This window comes from Callithrix jacchus, chromosome 5 (assembly GCF_049354715.1).
Source record: "Callithrix jacchus isolate 240 chromosome 5, calJac240_pri, whole genome shotgun sequence".
Classification (NCBI taxonomy): domain Eukaryota; kingdom Metazoa; phylum Chordata; class Mammalia; order Primates; family Cebidae; genus Callithrix; species Callithrix jacchus.
In genome coordinates, this window is record NC_133506.1 from 25,912,780 (window position 1) to 25,933,084 (window position 20,305).

The window sequence follows — 20,305 nt, forward strand, 5'->3', positions numbered from 1 at the left end:
AAATTTTGACTTTTGTTGCAATTGCTTTTGGTGTTTTAGTCATGAAGGCTTTGCCCAAGCCTATGTCTTGAATGGTATTTCCTAGGTTTTCTTTTAGGGTTTTTATGGTCTTAGGTCTTACATTTAAGTCTTTAATTCATGTTGAGTTAATTTTTGTATAATGTGTAAAAAAGGGGTCCAGTTTCAGTTTTCTGCATAGGCTAGCCAGTTTTCCCAACACCATTTATTAAAAAGGGAATTCTTTCCACATTGCATTTTATTCATGTTTGTCAAAGATCCAATGAGTGTAGGTGTGTGGTGTTATTTATGAGGCCTCTGTTCTGATCCATTGGTCTATATGTCTGTTTTGGTACGAGTACCATGATGTTTTGATTACTGTAGCCTTGTACTATAGTTTGAAGTCAGGTGGCATGATGCCTTCAGCTTTGTTCTTTTTGCTTAGGATTGTCTTGGCTATATGGGCTATTTTTTAGTTCCATATGAAATTTAAAGTAGTTTTTTTCTAATTCTGTGAAGAAAGTCAATGGTAGCTTGATGGGAATAGCATTGAATCTATCAGTTACTTTGAGCAGTATGGTCATTTTCACAATATTGATTCTTCCTATCCATAAACATGGAATGTTTCTCCATCTGTTTGTGTCCTCTCTTATTTCCTTGAGCAGTGGTGTGTAGTTCTCCTTGAAGAGGTCTTTCACATCCTTTGTTAGCTGTATTCCTAGGTATTTTATTCTCTTTGTAGCAATTGTGAATGGGAGTTCACTCATGATTTGGCTCTCTTTTTGTCTGTTATTGGTGTATAGAAATGCTTGTGATTTTTACACATTGATTTTGTATCCTGAGACTTTGTTGAAGTTGCTCATCAGTTTAAAAAGTTTTTGGGCTGAAATGATGGGGTTTTCTAAATATACAATCATGTCATCTGCAAACAGAGACAATTTGACTTCCTCTCTTCTGTTTGAATACCCTTTATTTCTTTCTCTTGCTTGATTGCCCTGGCCAGAACTTGTAATACTATGTTGAATAGGAGTGGTGAGAGAGGGCATCCTTGTCTTGTGCTGGTTTTCAAAGGGAATGCTCCCAGTTTTCGCCCATTCAGTATGTATTCAGTATTGTCTGTGGGTTTGTTATAAATAGCTCTTATTATTCCATCAATACCTAGTTTATTGAGAGTTCCACCAATACCTAGTTTATTGAGAGTTTTTAGCATGAAGGATGTTGAATTTTATCAAAGGCCTTTTCTGCATCTATTGAGATAATTGTGTGGTTTGTGCCATTGGTTCTGTTTATGTGATGGTTTACATTTATTGATTTGCATGTATTGAACCAGCCTTGCATCCCAGGGATGAAGCCAACTTGATCATGGTGGATAAGCTTTTTGATGTGCTGCTGGATTCAGTTTGCCAGTATTTTATTGAGCATTTTCACATTGATATTCATCAGGGATATTGGCCTGAAATTCTTCTTTTTTGTTGTGTTTCTGCCAGGTTTTGGTATCAGAATAATGCTGGCCTCACTAAATGAGTTAGGGAGGTGTCCCTCTTTTTCTATTACTTGGATAGCTTTAGAAGGAATGGTACCAGCTCCTCTTTGTACATCTGGTAGAATTCAGCTGTGAATCTGGTCCTGGACTTTTTTTTTTTTTTTTTTTTGGTCAGTAGGCTATTAATTGCTGTCTCAACTTTGGAACTTGGTGTTAGCCTATTCAGGGGTTCTACTTCTTCCTGGTTTAGACTTGGGAGGGTGTGTGTGTCCAGGAATTTATCCATTTCTTCTAGATTTTCTAGTTTATTTGCATAGAGGTGTTTATAGAATTCTCTGATGGTAGTCTGTATTTCTGTGGGATCAGTGGTGATATTTTCTTTATCATTTTTTATTGCATCTATTTGATTCGTCTCTGTTTTCTTTTTTATTAGTCTGGCTAGTGGTCTATCTTGTTGTTCTTTTCAAAATATCAGCTCCTGGATTAATTGTTTATTTTGAAGGGTTTTTCGTGTCTCTGTCTCTTTCAGTCCTGCTCTGATCTTAGTTATTTCTTGTCTTCTACTGGCTTTTGAGTTTGTTTGCTCTTGCTTCTCTAGTTCTTTTAATTGTGATGTTAGGGTGTCAATTTTAGATATTTTCTGCTTTATCCTGTGAGCATTTATTGCTATAAATTTCCCTCTAAACACTGCCTTAGCTGTGTCCCAAAGATTATGGTATGTCGTGTCTTTGTTCTCATTTGTTTCAAAGAACTTATGTATTTTTCCCTTCATTTCATTATTTAACCAGTACTCATTCAGGAGCAGATTGTTCAGTTTCCATGCAGCTATGTGGTTCTGAGTGAGTTTCTTAATCCTGAGTTCAAATTTGATTTCACTGTGGTTGGAGAGACTGTTATCTTTTCCATTCTTCTGCATTTGCTGAGGAGTGTTTTACTTTCAATTACATGGTTAATTTTAGAAAAAGTGCGATGTGATGCTCAGAAGAATGTATATTCTGCTGATTTGGGGTGGAGAGTTCTGTAGGTGTCTATTAGGTCTGCTTGGTCCAGAGCTGAGTTCAAGTCCTAAATATCCTTGCTAATTTTCTGTCTCATTGATTTGTCTAATATTGACAGTGGGGTGTCAAAATCCCCACTAGCATTGTGTGGGAGTCTACGTCTTTTTATAGGTCTCTAAGAACTTGCTTTATGAATCTGGGTGCTCCTGTATTGGGTACATACATATTTAGGATAGTTAGCTCTTCTTGTTGCTTTGATCCCTTTATGATTATATAATGGCCCTCTTTGTCTTTTTTGATCTCTGTTGGTTTAAAGTCTGTTTTATCAGAGACAAAAATTACAACTCCAGCTTTTTTTTTTTGCTTTCCATTTGCTTGGTAAGTATCCCTCCATCCCTTAATTTTGAGCCTATATTTGTCTTTTCATGTGAGATGGATCTCCATAACATGGTACACCAATGGATCTTGACTCTTTATTCAATTTGTCAGTCTGTGTCTTTTAATTGGGACATTTTGCCCATTTACATTTAAGGTTAATATTGTTATGTGTAAATTTCATCCTGTATTTATTATGATGCTAGCTGGTTATTTTGCCCATTAGTTGATGCAGTTTTTTAATAATGTTGATGGTCTTTACATTTTAGCATGCTTTTGCAGTGGCTGGTACCAGTTGTTCCTTTCCATATTTAGTGCTTCCTTCAGTAGCTCTTGTGAGGCAGGCTTGGTTGTGATGAAATCTCTCAGCATTTGCTTGTCTGTGAAGGATTTTATTTCTCTTTTGCTTATGAAGCTTAGTTTGGCTAGATATGAAATTCTGGGTTGAAATTTTTTTTCTTTGAGAATGTTGAATTATAGACCCAACTATCTTCTGGTTTGTAGGGTTTTTGCAGAGAGATTTGCTGTTAGTCTGATGGGCTTCTCTCTGTGGGTAACCCAGCCTTTCTCTCTGGGAGCCCCTAACATATTTTCCTTCATTTCAACCTTGGGGAATCTGACAATTATGTGTCTTGGGTTGCCCTTCTTGAGGAGTATCTTTGTGGTGTTCTCTCTATTTCCTCAATTTGAATGTTGGCCTGTCTTGCTAGGTTGGGGAAGTTCTTCTGGATAATATCTTGAAGTCTGTTTTCCAACTTGGTTTTATTCTCCCCATCACTTTAGGTACACCAATTAAATGTAGGTTTAGTCTTTTCATATAGTCCCATGTTTCTTGGAGGCTTTGTTCATTCCTTTTCATTCTTTTTTCTCTAACCTTATCTTTAAGCTTTATTTGATCTTCAGTCTCCAATATCCTTTCTTCCACTTGATTGATTTGGCTAATGATACTTGTGTATGCTTCACAAAGTTCTGGTGCTGTGTTTTTCAGCTCCGTCAGGTCACTTACTTTCTTCTCTAAACTGGTTATTCTAATTAGCAGTTTCTGTAACTTTTTATTAAGGCTCTTAGCCTTTTTGCATTGGGTTAGAACATGCTCCTTTAGCTCCAGAGGAGTTTGTTATTACTCACCTTCTGAAGCCCACTTCTACTTCTGTCAATTTGTCAAACGTATTCTCCATCCAGTTTTATTTCCTTGCTGGCAAGGAGTTGCAATTTTTTTGAGGAAAAGAGACATTCTGGTTTTTGAAAATTTCAGCCTTTTTGTGCTGGTTTTTCCTCATCTTCATGGGTTTATCTACCTTTGGTCTTTGACATTGGTAACCTTCAGATGCGGTTTTTGCACAGGAGTCTTTTTTATTGATGTTGATTCTGTTGCTTTCTGTTGGTTAGTTTTTCTTCTAATAGGCTTCTCTTCTGCAGTTCTGCTGGAGTTTGCTGGAGGTCCACTCCAGACCCTGTTTGCCTGGGTGTCACCAGTGGAGGCTGCTGATCAGCAAACATTACTGCCTGTTCCTTCCTCTGGAAACTTCATCTCAGAGGGCTCTCACCAGATGCCAGCTGGAGCTCTCCTGTATGAGGTGTCTGTCAACCCCTGCTGGGAGTTGTCTCCCGGTCAGGAGGCAGGGGGGTCAGGGATCCACTTGAGGTGGCAGTCTCTCCCGTAGCAGAGCTTGAGCACTGTGCTGGGAGATTAGTTGCTCTGTTCATAGCTGGCAGGCAGGAATATGTAAGTCTGCTGAAGCTGCACCCACAGCCATTCCTTCCCTCATGTTTTCTGTCCCAGGGAGATGGATGTTTTATCTATAAGCCCTTGACTGGGGATTCTGCCTTTCTTTTGGAGATGGCCTGCCCAGAGAGGAAGAATCTGGAGAGGCAGTCTAGCTACAGCATCTTTGCCACACTGTGATGGGTTCTGCACCCAGTTTGAACTTCCCACAGCTTTGTTTACACTGTGAGGAACAAACCTCCCACTCAAGCCTCAGTAATGGTGGATGCCCCTCACCCCACCAAGTTCAAGTGTCCCAGGTTGACCTCAGACTGCTGTACTGGCAGCAAGAATTTCAAATCAGTGGATATTAGCTTGTTGGGCTTTGTGAAGGTGGTATCTACTGAACAAGACCACTCAGCTCCCTGGCTTCAGTCACCTTTCCATGGGAGTGAATGGTTCTGTCTCTCTGGTGTTCCAGGTGCCACTGGGGTATGAAAAAACTCCTGCAACTAGCTTGGTGTCTGCCCAAACAGCCATCCAGTTTTGTGCTCTAGACCCAGGACCTTGGTTGTGTAAGCACCCAAGGGAATCTCCTGGTCTGTGCGTTGTGAAGTGTAGTATTGGGCAGGATAGCACCATCCTTCACAGCACAGTCCCTTACGGCTTCTTCTGGGTAGGCGAGGGAGTTTCCCCAAACCATTGCACTTCCGGGTGAGGTGATGCCCCACTCTGCTTCTGCTTGCCCTCCGTGGGCTGCATCCACAGGCTAATCAGTCTCAACAAGATGAACCAGGTACCTCCATTGGAAGTGGAAAAATCACCTGCCTTCTGCCTTGGTCTTGCTGGAAGCTGCAGACTGGGGCTGTTTCTATTTGGCCATCTTGCCCCCTTCCTGATAGGTTTCTTTTATGGGTTACCTGATGCTTTCATCTCACAGCTTTAATGTTCTTTCCTTCATCTTGACTTTAGCTATCCTGATAATTGTGTTTAGATGATGATTTTTTTGTGATGAATTTCCCAGTATTCTTTGAGTTTCTTGTATTTGTCTATTTAGATCTTTAGCAAGGTCAGGGAAGTTTTCCTTGATTATTCCCTCAAATATATTTTCCAGAGTTTTAGGTTTCTCTTTTTCCCTGGGAACACCAATTATTCTTAGGTTTTGACATTGAGTCCAAACTTCTTGCAGGCTTCATTTATTTTTTAAAATTATTTTTTGTTTTTGATGGATTGAGTTAATTTAAAAGCCTTTGTCTTTGAGCTCTAAAGTTTTTTCTTCCGCTTTTTCAATTCTATTGCTGAGACTTTCTGGTGAATTTTGCATTTATCTAAGTGTGTCCTTGATTTCCAGAAGCTATGAATTTGTTTGTTTATGCTCTCTGTTTCACTGAAGAGTTTTCCTTTCGAGTCCTGTGTCATGTTTCTGATTTCTTTAAGTTGGACTTCACCTTTCTCTGGTGATTCCTAGATTAGCTTAAAATTGACCTTCTGAATTCTTCTTCTGTCAATTCAGAAATTTGGTCTTGGTTTGAATCCATTGCTGGTGAGCTCATATGATCTTTTGGAGGTGTTAAAGAACCTTGTTTTGTCATATTACTGGAATTGTTTTTCTGGTCCCTGCTCATTTGGGTAGACTATGTCAGAGAGAAGACTTGGAACTCAAGAGCTGCTGTTCAGATATTTTATCTCATGGGTTTCTCCCTTGATGTGATGTTCTCCCCCATCCAGGAATGGGGCTTCCTGAGAGCCAAACTGTAGTGATTAGTTTTGCTCTTCTGGATCACGCCACCCAGTGGAGCTACCAGGCACCAGGCTGGTACTACAGCGTATCTGTAGAGTCCTGTGATGTGATCCGTCTTCAGATCTTGTGACCATGGATACCAGCACCTGCTACAGTGGAGGCAGCAGGGGAGTGATGCAGACTCTGTGAGGCTCCTTGGTTGTATTTTTTTTATGGTGCTGGTTTCATGTTGGCCGTCCTCCAGCCAGAAGGTGGCACTTTCAAGAGCACATCGGCTGCAGGGACTTGCCCTAGGGACACCTGATTAAGTATTCAGGATTCTCATGTGGTGGGCAGGGCGGAGCCATAGAGTTTACAAGAGATTATGACCTTTTTCTTCAGCTACCAGGGTGGGTAGAGAAAGACCACCAGGTGGAAGGAGGGATAGGCATGTCTGAGCTCAGCCTCTCCTTGGGCTTGACTTGCCGTGGCTGCTGTGGGGAATGGGGGTGTGGTTCCTAGTCCAGTGTAGTCATATTCCCAGGGGGATTATGGTTGCCTCTGCCGAGTCTTACAGGTTGCTGGAGAAGTAGGGGAAAGCTGGCAGTCACTAGCTTTACCTCACTCTTATGCAGCTGGCAGTCCTAAAGGCCAGTCTCACTCCCACTGTTCCCTGCCAACAGCACCGAATCTATTTCCAGGCAGCCAGTGGCCAGGGCTGAGAACTTGTCCCTGACTACCAGCCTCTCTCTTGAGAAAGCAAGCAGACTCACAGGTTTTTGGCATCTCAGGGAGCCTGCAGCTGTGATCCAGTTTCTTCAAAACGTCTGTGGATTCTCTTGGCTTTCTTAGTATGTTGCTTTGGTGGTTCTTAGGAGCAAAAGTTCACAATGTGAGTCTCCACATTCTGCTCTGTTTGTCTTATTGGGAGCTGCAAGCTAGTCTTGCCTCCAATCCACCAACTTCCCAGGGTAGCCTCTCTACCTATTTTTAAATTGACTGAAGGTGAGCAGCATGACATATGCAACTTGGCTATCATGATTTGTTCAGGAATGGGCAAGTGACTGTGTGTTGGGCCAGTGTGGCACAAGGATATTTCTTCTGGCTCCTGGGAAAACAGTTCCTGGAGGGATGTTCTCCTTCTGTCGTATGTGAACTAGAAAACACACAGCATTGAGAGGCCTCTGGCAGCCCCACGGGACCAGGAGGAAAAGTGGTCTTAGACACAGGCTGAGGAGAGAGCTGGTTGGCTGCATCAGGCTTTGCTTGGACTTGCTGTGGGACTTAAATTTCACGTTACAAGCCAGTTTGCATTTAGTTTTCTGTTACTGAAAACAGCTGAAAGACTGCTAACTGATTACAACCTTGACCTTTAACTAACTCCACCACATTTAATGGAGAAACAGAGACATTTTCATTAAGGTCAGAAATAAGAAAAAGTTGCTGTGGTTCTTTCTATAACTGAATATTGTTCTATATGGTCTAGCCTTAGCTAGAACTCACATCGTGAACTTAGCCTTAGCTAGAACATATAAAAGCATTTTTGGACTTACAGATGATATTATCATTATTTACAAATCATGCAATTTTCTGTTTGACAAATAATCTGCTGAAAACTACATGAGAGTTCAAGAATGTGGCTAAAAATAAAACATAGGAAAAAAAAATCTATAATTTTTCTGAAAACCAGCAATAATCGGTTTAAAAATATGATGAAGAATGAGGTCATTTATAATTAAAATAAATAATACATAGGATCCATGTTTTGAAATAACAGCATTTGACGAAGGATAAACATTTCAGAAACACATTTAAATAATCCACAATGTAAGGGGGAGTGCTGGCCCCCTCAGAACACTAATATCAATAGTAACAAAAATGGTGTAATCATTTTTGGAACTCTGTAAGGAAATGAATACTAAATGCTATAACAGCCTACAATCTAGTTCTTTCCTTGCCTTTATTTGTCAAGAAATTTATCCCATGGAAATTAGTAAAGATCTCTTCAAAGACTTATTTCCAAGGATATACACTGGAGTATTTTTTATAAATCCAGGAAATAATGGAAATGTAGCACAAAATGGATTAGAGAAATAAATTTAGTTCTATTCATACACAATGGAATTGTTTGCAGTTATTGAAAAGATGCTTGTTACAAGGATATTTGTTGGTTTGGAAGGACTTATATAATATGATACATGAAAAAGCAGTTTTCTCAGTGGTAGGTACAGAGTGACCTTGTTTTAAAGCAGATGTGATGTGACAGTGGGCAGGTTTGGGAGAAAGACCAGACTAGGTGTCCCAGGGGTTGTCACCTGGCATCAAGGCCATGTGTCTGCAATGTGAGTCTTTGGAAGGTGGCAGTCCTGAGAGGAAGTACATAGAGAAAGAACCAGGAAAAAGGAAAGCTACATGTATATGCATAATTCTCCCCTATGGCTCCACATGTCTGTAGTGAAACACACTTCCCATGGTTGGATTTCTTGTGGAAGGTGCACGGGACCCAGTTTTGCACTATCACTATGGACAGAGGAGCTTTTTAGTTATTTATAACTGTGTAAAAAATTATCCCCAAAGTTAGTAGATATTATCTCACATTATTTATGATCTCACACAGTTTCTGAGGGTTAGGAGTCTGGGATTGACTTAGCTGGATGGTGTTGGTTCAGGTCTCACATGTCAAGCTTGACTGGGGTGGGAGGGTCTGCTTCCAAGTGACTTTCATTCCTCACCAGGTGGGTCTCTCCATTGGGCTGCTCACAGCATGATGCCCACCACAGCAAGGAATCAGAGAGAGAGGGAGAGGGATTGAGGACCGAGGACAAAAGTCACAGTCTTCACAAGCTACTTTCAGAAGTGACATACCTTTCCTCTGCCATACACTATTAGACACATAGATTAACCCTAACACAATGTGGGTGGGCACTGTACAAGGCTGTGAATGCTGGGACACCATTAGGGGACATCTTGGAGACTGTGGGAGGATAAGAGAGAGTGGAATTAGGGTGGAGGATGAGCCCCAATGACACAGGGGCAGATGGTGGGGCAATCACAGGTAATATGTTGGATTCATCAAGTGGTAAAATAAGAGTTTGGAGCTAAGTTTATCTACATCTCCAAGGGTTTTATGGGCTTAAATTGCCATATGGAGTGTGCACAGGATTGGACTGAAACCTTTTGCTATTAGGGAAGAATTGGGGGATCAAAAAGAACCTGCTTAAGAATGGTGGCATTCAACACAAGTAGCCTAAGCAGAGGGACTTGCCGTTAACATGAAGGGTCTTCACAGTGAAACGTAGGCCTGGAAGAAAGACAACTGCAGATTTTGTATAAAAAAGTCCATAGATATTATTAATTTACAAGTGGAAGTTGCCAAGTTATGCTATAGGAGGAATGTGTGTAAATGTAGCTGTCAGTACCCAAGCCCTGCTAGCAAGTTCTCAAACCAGCAAATAATTCTGCTTTTGGCAGTTGAGATGCCCTCATTTCAGGTAGAGAAACACTGAATCAAATTCAGGGACAGTGGTTTCCTCCCACCTTTTCATCCCACCCCGGTGAACTCACCCACAGAATCAGAGCTACCCTGCCTTCCTATGAAAGAAGCAGAAGATTCCTTTGATGTCCAGCTGAAGCTCGAAGCAGCTAAGTCGGTAGGCACAAGAGAGGAATGGGACTTTACTGCCCTCTGGAGAGGGGTGCTAGGTAAAAGGGACCCAGCGGCAGATGGAGGAGGTCTTGAGGGAGGTCTGTGAGAAAAGCACAAGGAAAGTTGGAGGATAGAGAGTTGGGAAGTCAGGGTGTGCCCGCATGGGACTTTTTCCAGAGGCCTTTTTGTGACACAGGAGTCTAGGTAGCCAGGTCGCTAAGTAGAGGTGTGTCTCTTCATTTGCCTACCTGCAAAAAGGAAACAGATTTCTATCAAAATTCTGTGCTGGGTTTGTGGCAGACAGAAGAGGTTGTGCTAGGGAGAAGACAGCCTGAATGCTGATAACCTGATACGCAGTAACCTCCTCTGTGAGTGCCTGGGAGAAGGGACCACCAACCGTGGACAACTCACAGTCCAAGCTGCACAGAGCTGCTTCCTCTGATCTGTACTTGAGCCCTCCACCTTGAGCGCAAAGGGATAGTAAAGAATCCGAAGGCTCTGCTCCTATACACACACATACATGAGGTGCACACACATACACACTCATGTGCACACGTATATGCAGAGATATGGTATACATGACAACATAGGATTCGTTTAATTTTATATGACTCACATAAAATTCAGCCCCTTTAATGGCTCAGTCTCAGTGCTGTGTCACATTCAGAGAAACACAGTCCAGTAAGCAAAGGTGATTAAATAGCACATGCTGTTATAATCGTTGCAAATATCTTCCAAAGAACATTAAAGGGGACATAATTCTTAGCTCAGAGGAATTTAAAAAAAAATCTCCTCTGCTCCCCTTTTGCTGTTTCATGTCCTGCAATTGCTTTTCGACCTCCTGATTCTCTGTCATGCCCGTCCTCTGCTCTTATCTTTTCCTTCTCTTTCTTTCCTCCCAATCCTCCAGGACTGTTTCTCTATAATTCTTCTTCCAGATCTCCAGGGATCAAGGAAGGGAGAGGTTACATCTGCTTGTGGACACTGAGGAAATTGCCCCTGGAAAGGCTGGCATTGGAGATGCCCTTTGACTAATCAGCGATAGAGAAAAGAGGGAGGACATAAGGGAGAGAAGAGATGGAGAGCTGTAAGTTACCACAGAATCCCAGCCTCACGAGCTCCTGGGCTAGAAGGGCCATTAGGGCCGGGCATGGCCATGGTGCACTTTAACAAAGCTGCACAGATGCATGATGTAGTTGGTCCATACCCTCTAGTAGCTCATGCAATGCGACATTGACCGCAGTGGAGTGAGGGCGGTCATGGTTTGCACTGGGAGATTTCAGGAGACAGAAAAAGGGCCGGTGGGAGTTAAAGAAGGCTGCCTGGGAGAGGGTGAGGCCGCAGGTAAGCTGGATGTATGACATTACTGAGGGAACCCAGGGCTAACAGGCTCTTCTGGGCAGAGGGAATGATCTGAGGAAAGGTAGGAAAAAGGAGGTGGTTAAGGAATGTATTATTTGAGCATAAAATATGAAGAAAGAAGTGATGGAAGATAGGCCTAGAGAAACAAGCTTATGTGGAAATTCTTGCTGGTCATGCGAGGGAGTTCAGAATGTGCCCTGTAGGGAATCTCCGGGGTCCAGCAGAGAAAGACCCAGGTAGACTTGCCCTGTCCACACAGTTACCCAGAGAGGCGTGGGAGTGCACTGAGCAAGGGGAGAGGAGGAGAGAAATGTAGGACAAAAACAAGAGGAAATTTGGGAGGCAGAGAGTTAGTTAGGGCTTGGCCATAGCAGGTGAGAAGGCAGGAAAAGCCAAGGGTGATTCTCAGGTTTGGAGTCAGGAGACAAGCAGATGGTGGGGTCTGCAATGCAGGCAGGAAAATAGGATTAGGCTGAGGTTTTTGGGAACATGGGTTTGGCATTGGGCAGATTGACCAAGGGTCTGGGCAGCATCCACGTGCAGGTCCACAGGGCAGGAGTGTATAGAATGGGGAGGGGGTGTAGAATGGGGACAGGACCCTGGGACACCCAGAGCCTTGGGGTGAGTGGTGGGAGAGACACCCGCTGTGGGGCCTAGGCGAGGGGCAGCGAGTGGAGCCCTGGGCCAGGGAAGGACAGCAAACAAGGGGCTGGAGAAGTGTGTGGAGGAACCTCAGTGCCAAACCAGAGGGGTCAGAGCCTGGACTGTCGGTCTGGCCATGGTGGCAGGATGGCTGGAGGGATGTGATGTGGGGGTGGCTGTTGTGGTCTGAACACAGGGACTAGAGAAGGGCCCCAGGTGGACACCATTTGAGATAGGGGCCCACAATTCTAGAACCACAGTGTCTGGGTTCAGTTCCTAGCTCTGCCACTTGATGGCTGTGTGGCCTTGGGCAAATCTTAACTTTTCTGTGCCTCAGTTGCCTCATCTGCAAAAGGAGTACGTACCTCAAGGGCTGTAATGAGGAAACAATGAATTGACAAATGTCAGTTATGACTTGATACATGGTAAGTATTCTGTCAAAAGTGCTATTATTATGTTACACATGGTATTTTGTTGCAGAGTATATGTGTAGTATCAAAATACATGTTACATACATATGGCACATATACTATAGTGTGTATGTATATTAGTCAGTTTGGGCTGCTGTAACGAAACATGATAGACTGGTAGGCTTAAACAACAGACATTTATCTCTCACAGAACAGGGCAGTCCAAGATCAAGGTATGGACGATCGAGGGTCTGGTGGGGGCTTGATGCCTAGTGTGCACACAGCTACCTTCTTCTTGTATCTTACTTGGCAGAGAGAGTGAGAGAGAGAGAGACAGAGACAGAGAGAGACGCTTTTGTCTCTTCTCTTAGCCCACCACAAGGGCTCTACCCTCGTGATATAATTGTCTCCAAAGTCTCGCCTTCTAATACCATCACATTGGAGGTTAGGATCCCAACCTTATGAATTTTGGTGGAGACATAAACATTCAGCCTAAAACAACATCTAATACGTGCTGTCTACTTCTATTATATATGTTCCATATGCTATTATTATAGTAAATACTACAAACATATGTTAGTATATTAACAGATATTTGTAATCTTTGTATTTAAATATGTGATCTATAATATAGTAAATAATATCTATAATGTAGTAGTAATATGTATTATTGTATATAAAACACTATCTGATTGCCTGTACTGCTAGTGTAGATTCTGTATATATGATTACTGTAAAAGCAATTACTATCATGATCTTTATTATTAGAATCCATTCTATGCCACTGATGCTGAGGTTCATGGAAAGGTAGTGAGAATAACATAGAACTTCTGAGTCTTGTTGATACGAGGACTAGAAATAGATCCGATTGTGTGTGTGTTTGTGTGTCTGCATGCTCACACACATGTGCACATCGGTAGGTAATGAATCTGGCTTTGAGCACAAAATCACAGAAAGAACTGATAGGAACACTGCAGGCTCTCTGATCCAATTGCTCATTTTGTTGATGAGGAAAGTGATGTCAGTGCTTCATCGAGCCACCTAAGGTCCCACTATTGCTGGCAGTTCTCCTGTCTCCTCCATTCTTGAATTTGGGCATAATCCAGTGATGATGGTTAAAGAGATGAGGGAGTGGTCCTCGGGGAGGATCCTCCATTGGAAGATTCGGCTATTCTTCCTTTGGCTGGGCTCACACCTGTAATGCTGGCACTTTGGGAAGCCAAGGTGAGTGGATCACCTGAGGTCAGGAGTTCAAGACCAGCCTGGCCATCATGGTGAAACCTCATCTTTAAAAAAAAAAGTCTAGTGCCGTGCTTCTCTCCTGCCCTTCCCTGCTTCTCTCTGCTTTCCTTTCACTTCCCACCTTGACATTTAAAGCCTCTGTTCTCTGAGCGACAGTGATGCTAATATTTGTCTTTTGTGGGGCTCCTTTTGATGTAGGCTCAGAGAACATCCAAGATAGTAACAGATTAATGCTTCTGAACCCCAATTTAAAGCAAGAAAGAGTGGGTGCCTGTTTTTGTCCTGAAGCTGGAACCAGGTGAGTCACTGTGCTCCCTGTGGTCAACTTCCTGAGAGAGGATCATCTTGAGGAGGACAGATCAATTACCTTCCAAAGAGGCATCCAAGATTCAGGGCTGTTTTTCCAGCCTCACGGAGTCCCTGGGATTGTTTGAGTTCTCTATTGAAAACCCTTATTGAAGAGCAAAACTTTTTCTCTGTAGATTTCCCACATCATCTTGGCTTGAGAGAAAATATAGTAATTTTAGGCAGTCTGTGATTCTAGAGGTGTCATGAAAGACATTTCCAAATACATTGTGGGATGTTGCTGGATAAATCTAAACCCTGCCTTCCCTGTGACCCCACCCCAGGATTACTGGGAGGCAAGGCTGTATTGCAGCTGGGTGTCATCCCAGCAGCTCAACCTTCTCTCCCACATCCAGTTCTTCTCCAGTATCCAAGGCTTTCATGCTGTCTGGTGTAACCTGAGGACCAGTGTGGCCACTCCCCCTGTCCTCCCTGAGCATGCCCCTGCTGTGTCCTGTCCATCCTCTGCCCCTGATTGGTATTGACCCCTTGTACCTCAGCCTTAGTGCAAGGACATTGAGCCAGGAGCAGCAGATGGGGGAGCCAATGTGAGGATGGGGAGAATGAGGCCTGGCATGGTCTTTTGTCCAGTGACTCTCCCCTGGGTGACCACCCCTTAAGTGGACGTCATTTCTGATCTAAGTGGAAGAGTAAGACATAAAGGACAACTGGAGTGAGGGTGCAGGAGGCTGTCCCCCTCAGACAGTAGTATTTTTAGCAGAAGCTCTTCTCTGTAAGGGGAAGGTGGACACACCAGGATCTTGACTGTATTTTCCAGCTGAGTCTTCCTGATTCGGGCATGTTTTAAAACTTTAGACTTTTTAGAGCATTGGTTTGGTGTGATGGAGCCCACATGTAATTTACATAAAAGTAATAAATGGTTCATTTAAACTACAGTTACACACAATTCAATGTAACACTGAGTTTTACAAAGTCCCAGAAAATGATATACCCTATGAAATACTTTTAGTAAAAGCCACTAAAGTGAAACAACTTAAAAAAAAATGTTTTAAGACTATATGCAAAATAAAAAAGAAAATGTTAACCCAGGTGTGGTGGCATGACCTGTAGTCCCAGCTACTTGGGAGGCCGAGGCAGGAGGATGACTTGAGTCCAGGAGTTTGAGGCTAGCCTGGGCAACACAGCAACAGCTTGTCTTTAAAAAAAAAAAAGGAAGAAAGAAAAAAGAGGAAAGAAAAGAGAGGAAAAAAAGGAAATGTGAAACCTTTGGTTAAGTCAGTTTTGGAGAGGTGGGGAGAATGTGGAAGAGAAGTATATGTGTAGATATAAATTATTCCCAGATTTAGGGTTTTGTGCTCATAATATATTCACAGATGTTTATTATATTAGATTATTAAAATAATAAAAATTATTGTAATATAAATGAAATTGTATGGACCAATTACAAAAATGAGTTATTGATCTAGTTAGCATTTATTCATATGCCCAGTAGTGTTCTAAGCACTTTATATATACCATTGACTCACTGAATCCTCAAAACAGTCCTATAAGGTGGGATGATTATTTCTATTTTTGTAAGGAAACGGAGGCAAAGAGAGGTCAAGTAACTAGCACAATACCACTCAGCTGAGTGGGAATTCTAACCTAGGCTGCACATCTCCAGAGTTCTGCCTGCTTAACCACAAATGCTGTGAATGATGTACTTCTGTGAACCCAAGTTTCATAAAGAAACAGGAACAAGTTACCTGAAGAAACTAGTTGCCTGAAGAAACAAGAAGCAGGTGGAGTGTGCAGTAAGGAGGAATGTGTGGCTTTAGTCTGGGAGAAAAGCAGGTGGTTTTGTCTAGGCTGTGTCAGTTGGTTCCCCTCTTCCCTCCCAGGCAAAATACTTGCACCTTAGCAAGACCTTACTGTGTTGATTCTAATAGTGGGGATTTTGCGGGACATGGCAGACTGATGGGAGACCATCTATTGACTGTGTGAGTCGTCGAGCTGTCTTCTTATCATATTGGTGATCTGGCTGCTGGCTACATGGAGTTAGTGCCCCTTTTTGTTTTGCCTCAAGATTTATCATCTATTAAGCAAATATTGACTTCTTAAATTAAATTGTAATGTCTCTTGCAACAGGAGTCAATATTTGTTTGATAGCATATCTGGTGACTAAGTGCAGTGAGGTGGCTAGTCTGTCCATCAACAAGACCTAGCACGGAATTCTCCTTTTCCTTTAAGAAAGAGATTCTCAGAGAGTAATTTCCAGAACAGTAGGACTAACATCCTTTGGGAAATATTTAGAAATGCAAATTCCTGGGTCTTGCCTCAGTCCTACTGAATCTGAAGATATAGGGGTGAGAGCCAATCCCACCGGTGGTAGGCTGGCAAATGTTTAACAAGTGGCTCTTTCTAAGGCCTTGAGGAATCACCACACTGTCTTCCACAATGGTTGAACTAATTTACACTCCCACCAACAGTGTAACAGTGTTCCTTTTTCTCCACATCCTCTCCAGCATCTGTTGTCTCCAGATTTTTTAATGATCGCCATTCTAACTGGTGTGAGATGGTATCTCAATGTGGTTTTGATTTGCATCTCTCTGATGACCAGTGACAATGAGCATTTTTTCATATGATTGTTGGCCTCATATATGTCTTCTTTCGTAAAGTGTCTGTTCATATCCTTTGCCCACTTTTGAATGGGCTTGTTTGTTTTTTTCCTGTAGATCTGTTTGAGTTCTTTGTAAATTCTGGATATCAGCCCTTTGTCAGATGGCTAAACTGCAAAAATTTTTTCCCATTCTGTTGGTTGCCGATCCACTCTAGTGACTGTTTCTTTTGCCGTGCAGAAGCTGTGGAGTTTAATTAGGTCCCATTTGTCTATTTTGGCTTTTGTTGCCAATGCTTTTGGTGTTTTGTTCATGAAGTCCTTGCCTACTCCTATGTCCTGGATAGTTTTGCCTAGATTTCCTTCTAAGGTTTTTATCGTGCCAGGTCTTATGTTTAAGTCTTTAATCCATCTGGAGTTAATTTTAGTGTAAGGTGTCAGGAAGGGGTCCAGTTTCTGCTTTCTGCACATGGCTAGCCAGTTTTCCCAACACCATTTGTTAAACAGGGAATCCTTTCCCCCTTGCTTGTTTTTGTCAAGTTTATCAAAGATTGTATAGTTGTAGATATGTTGTGTTGCCTCCGGTGTCTCTGTTTTGTTCCATTGGTCTATATCTCTGTTTTGGTACCAGTACCATGCTGTTTTGATTACTGTAGCCTTGTAGTATAGTTTTAAATCCGGTAGTGTGATGTCCCCCGCTGTGTTCTTTTTGCTTAGAATTGACTTGGCTATGCGGACTCTCTTTTGGTTCCATATGAAGTTCATGGTGGTTTTTTCCAGTTCTGTGAAGAAAGTCAATGGTAGCTTGATGGGGATAGCATTGATTCTGTAAATTACTTTGGGCAGTATAGCCATTTTCACGATATTAATTCTTCCTAACCATGAACATGGAATGTTTCTCCATCTGTTTGTGTCCTCTCTGATTTCGTTGAGCAGTGGTTTGTAGTTCTCCTTGAAGAGGTCCCTTACGTTCCTTGTGAGTTGTATTCCAAGGTATTTTATTCTTTTTGTAGCAATTGTGAATGGCAGTTCGTTCTTGATTTGGCTTTCTTTAAGTCTGTTATTGGTGTAGACGAATGCTTGTGATTTTTTGCGCATTGATTTTATATCCTGAGACTTTGCTGAAGTTGCTTATCAGTTTCAGGAGTTTTTGGGCTGAGGTGATGGGGTCCTCTAGGTATACTATCATGTCATTTGCAAATAGAGACAATTTGGCTTCCACCTTTCCTATTTGAATACCCTTTATTTCTTTTTCTTGCCAGACTATATTGAATAGGAGTGGTGAAAGAGGGCATCCTTGTCTAGTGCCAGATTTCAAAGGGAATGCTTCCAGTTTTTGCCCATTCAGTATGATATTGGCTGTTGGTTTGTCATAAATAGCTTTTATTACTTTGAGATACGTTCCATCGATACCGAGTTTATTGAGGGTTTTTAGCATAAAGGGCTGTTGAATTTTGTCAAATGCCTTCTCTGCGTCAATTGAGATAATCATGTGGTTTTTGTTTTTGGTTCTGTTTATGTGGTGAATTACGTTGATAGACTTGCGTATGTTGAACCAGCCTTGCATCCCCGGGATGAATCCTACTTAATCATGATGAATAAGTTTTTTGATTTGCTGTTACAATCGGCTTGCCAATATTTTATTGAAGATTTTTGCATCTATGTTTATCATGGATATTGGCCTGAAGTTTTCTTTTCTTGTTGGGTCTCTGCTGGGTTTTCACTGCAGCACTGTTTACAATAGCAAAGACCTGGAATCAACCCAAATGCCCATTGATAATAGACTGGACTGGAAAAATGTGGCACATATACACCATGGAATATTATGCAACAATCAGAAATGATGAGTTTGTGTCGTTTGTAGGGACATGGATGAATCTGGAGAACGTCATCCTCAGCAAACTGACACAAGAACAGAAAATGAAACACCGCATATTCTCACTCATAGGCGGGTGATGAAAAATGAGAACACATGGACACAGAGAGGGGAGTACTAAACACTGGGGTCTATTGGGGGGAAAAGGGGAGGGCCAATGGGAGGGGGAGGGGGGGAGGGATAGCCTGGGGAGAAATGCCAAATGTGGGTGAAGGGGAGAAGCAAAGCAAAGCACACTGCCATGTGCGTACCTACGCAACTGTCTTGCATGCTCTGCTCATGTACCCCAAAACCCAAAATGCAATAAAAAAATTTAAAAAACAAACAAACAAAAAAAAACAAGTGGCTCTTTGAAAAAAATGCACGTAAAACTTATGTATGTAAATTTTGCTGATACGTTGAATGTGTAGCACATAGTTTACAAATAATAAAATATTCTGTATCCTTCACTATGAATGTTATGCAGCCAGTTGGCTTTCACAGAATGCTTTCATTGCTTTTTGTCAAACTCTTGTATCAGAGACAACCTATGGTTGCAGTTGATGAATGAGTGTAGTTCCAACATGAATGTTGATATTTTTGTTTATATTAAGAAGTAGGATGAAAGTGAAACAAAATGAAGACATATGTCACAATGTCACTTGTTTTATCAGTGACATAAGCAATTTCTTTGCTGAATCAGATAATAGTTTTCAAATGTTGGATGACTGTTTTCTCAACTTGTTTTTTCTATTCACAGTATAATAGCTACAGCCTAATATTTTGTAAGTTAACCTGTATTTTTACAATTTTTCAATACTTTCTTAAGTCTAGACTTTCAACAAAATAATAGATCAAGCCCATTTGCTCATTTCTGTGGTGTCAATATTTCTATCATGGCCAGTTTTAAGCCACAGCATGACACCACTGAACAAGGAGTTAGAAAGAGACGTGTGGCCCCACGTCATTAGGCACTATGTCCATCGTACAGATGGGGTAAATGTAAATATCCTCCACAGACAATAGACATACATAGTATAATAATTAGGAAGTTGCTTCTAATGCAATTTGGTTTTCACATAATTTCTTAATCTACACATTTTTATAATTTACTTTTTAATGATAGCTTGTGTTTCACAACTGGCTTGCAGAGTTCCTGGAAATGTAACAATGGCTCGCATGAGCTGGTATGAATTGCTCTAGGACAACACCGGGCCTACCGATCTGTGTTTTAACAAGCCTTCCACATGATTCTGATGATGCTAAATTTTGCGAACCACTGCTTAAGCAGATTTTGAAGACTAGAAATGCATGTAGCTATTCTTTTTTTTTTTTGAGACAGAGTCTCACTCTGTTGCCAGGCTGGAGTGCAGTGGTGCTATCTTGGCTCACTGCAACATCTGTTTTCTGATTTCAAGCAATTCTCCTGCCTCAACCTCCTGAGTAGTTGGGACCACAGGCACACACCACCATGCCCGGCTAATTTTTTGTACTTTAGTAGAGACGGGGTTTCACCATGTTGGCCAGGGTGGTCTCGATCTCTTGATTTCGTGATCTGCCTGCCTCAGCCTCCCAAAGTGCTGGGATTATGGGCGTGAGCCACTGCGCCGGGCCGCATGTAGCTATTCTTAACCTAGAACTACATGCTCTCTGTCTGGCCAACCAAATGCTATACTCAAATGTTTAAGCACGTTCAGATTGGGGACAGTGGGGAAAGAAGGAAGTACATCTAAAGGAGAACAGAGGAATGAGAAAAGGTTTTAATTTTAGATCTTTGATTTTTTTCTTTTGTATTTGGTCTGCTTTGGTAAACCGTTCATAGATATTCAAATAAACCTTAGACTAAATTACAGCTCAGTTTATTCTCTTTAAACAAAATGGCAGCCAATGCAACTGCTCAAATGGCATATCTCCTGAAGTCTAAAGAAAACTAGTGAATTCATCTAATAAACACTTACTTAGTACCTA

At 41.8% G+C, this 20,305-nt stretch overlaps 1 protein-coding gene across 12 annotated transcripts in view; it reads left to right on the forward strand.

The window, feature by feature from the left end:
- The window catches only part of SCP2D1 (SCP2 sterol binding domain containing 1), a 241,637-nt gene that overhangs the window by 138,510 nt on the left and 82,822 nt on the right, over positions 1-20,305 (forward strand). For 6 of the 12 annotated variants that reach the window (XM_078371471.1, XM_078371467.1, XM_078371468.1 and 3 more), the window contains one exon: positions 10,863-11,011. The exons of 5 other annotated variants lie outside the window; for them this stretch is intronic. Coding sequence is in view for 2 of the 7 variants with exons in the window: in XM_078371477.1 (XP_078227603.1) it covers positions 10,863-10,955 (93 nt within the window). In the remaining 5 variants the exon portion in view is untranslated. Of the gene's footprint in view, positions 1-10,862; positions 11,012-12,265; positions 12,872-20,305 lie in introns of those variants that run through there. One more of the 12 variants, XM_078371478.1, reaches the window with a different exon arrangement.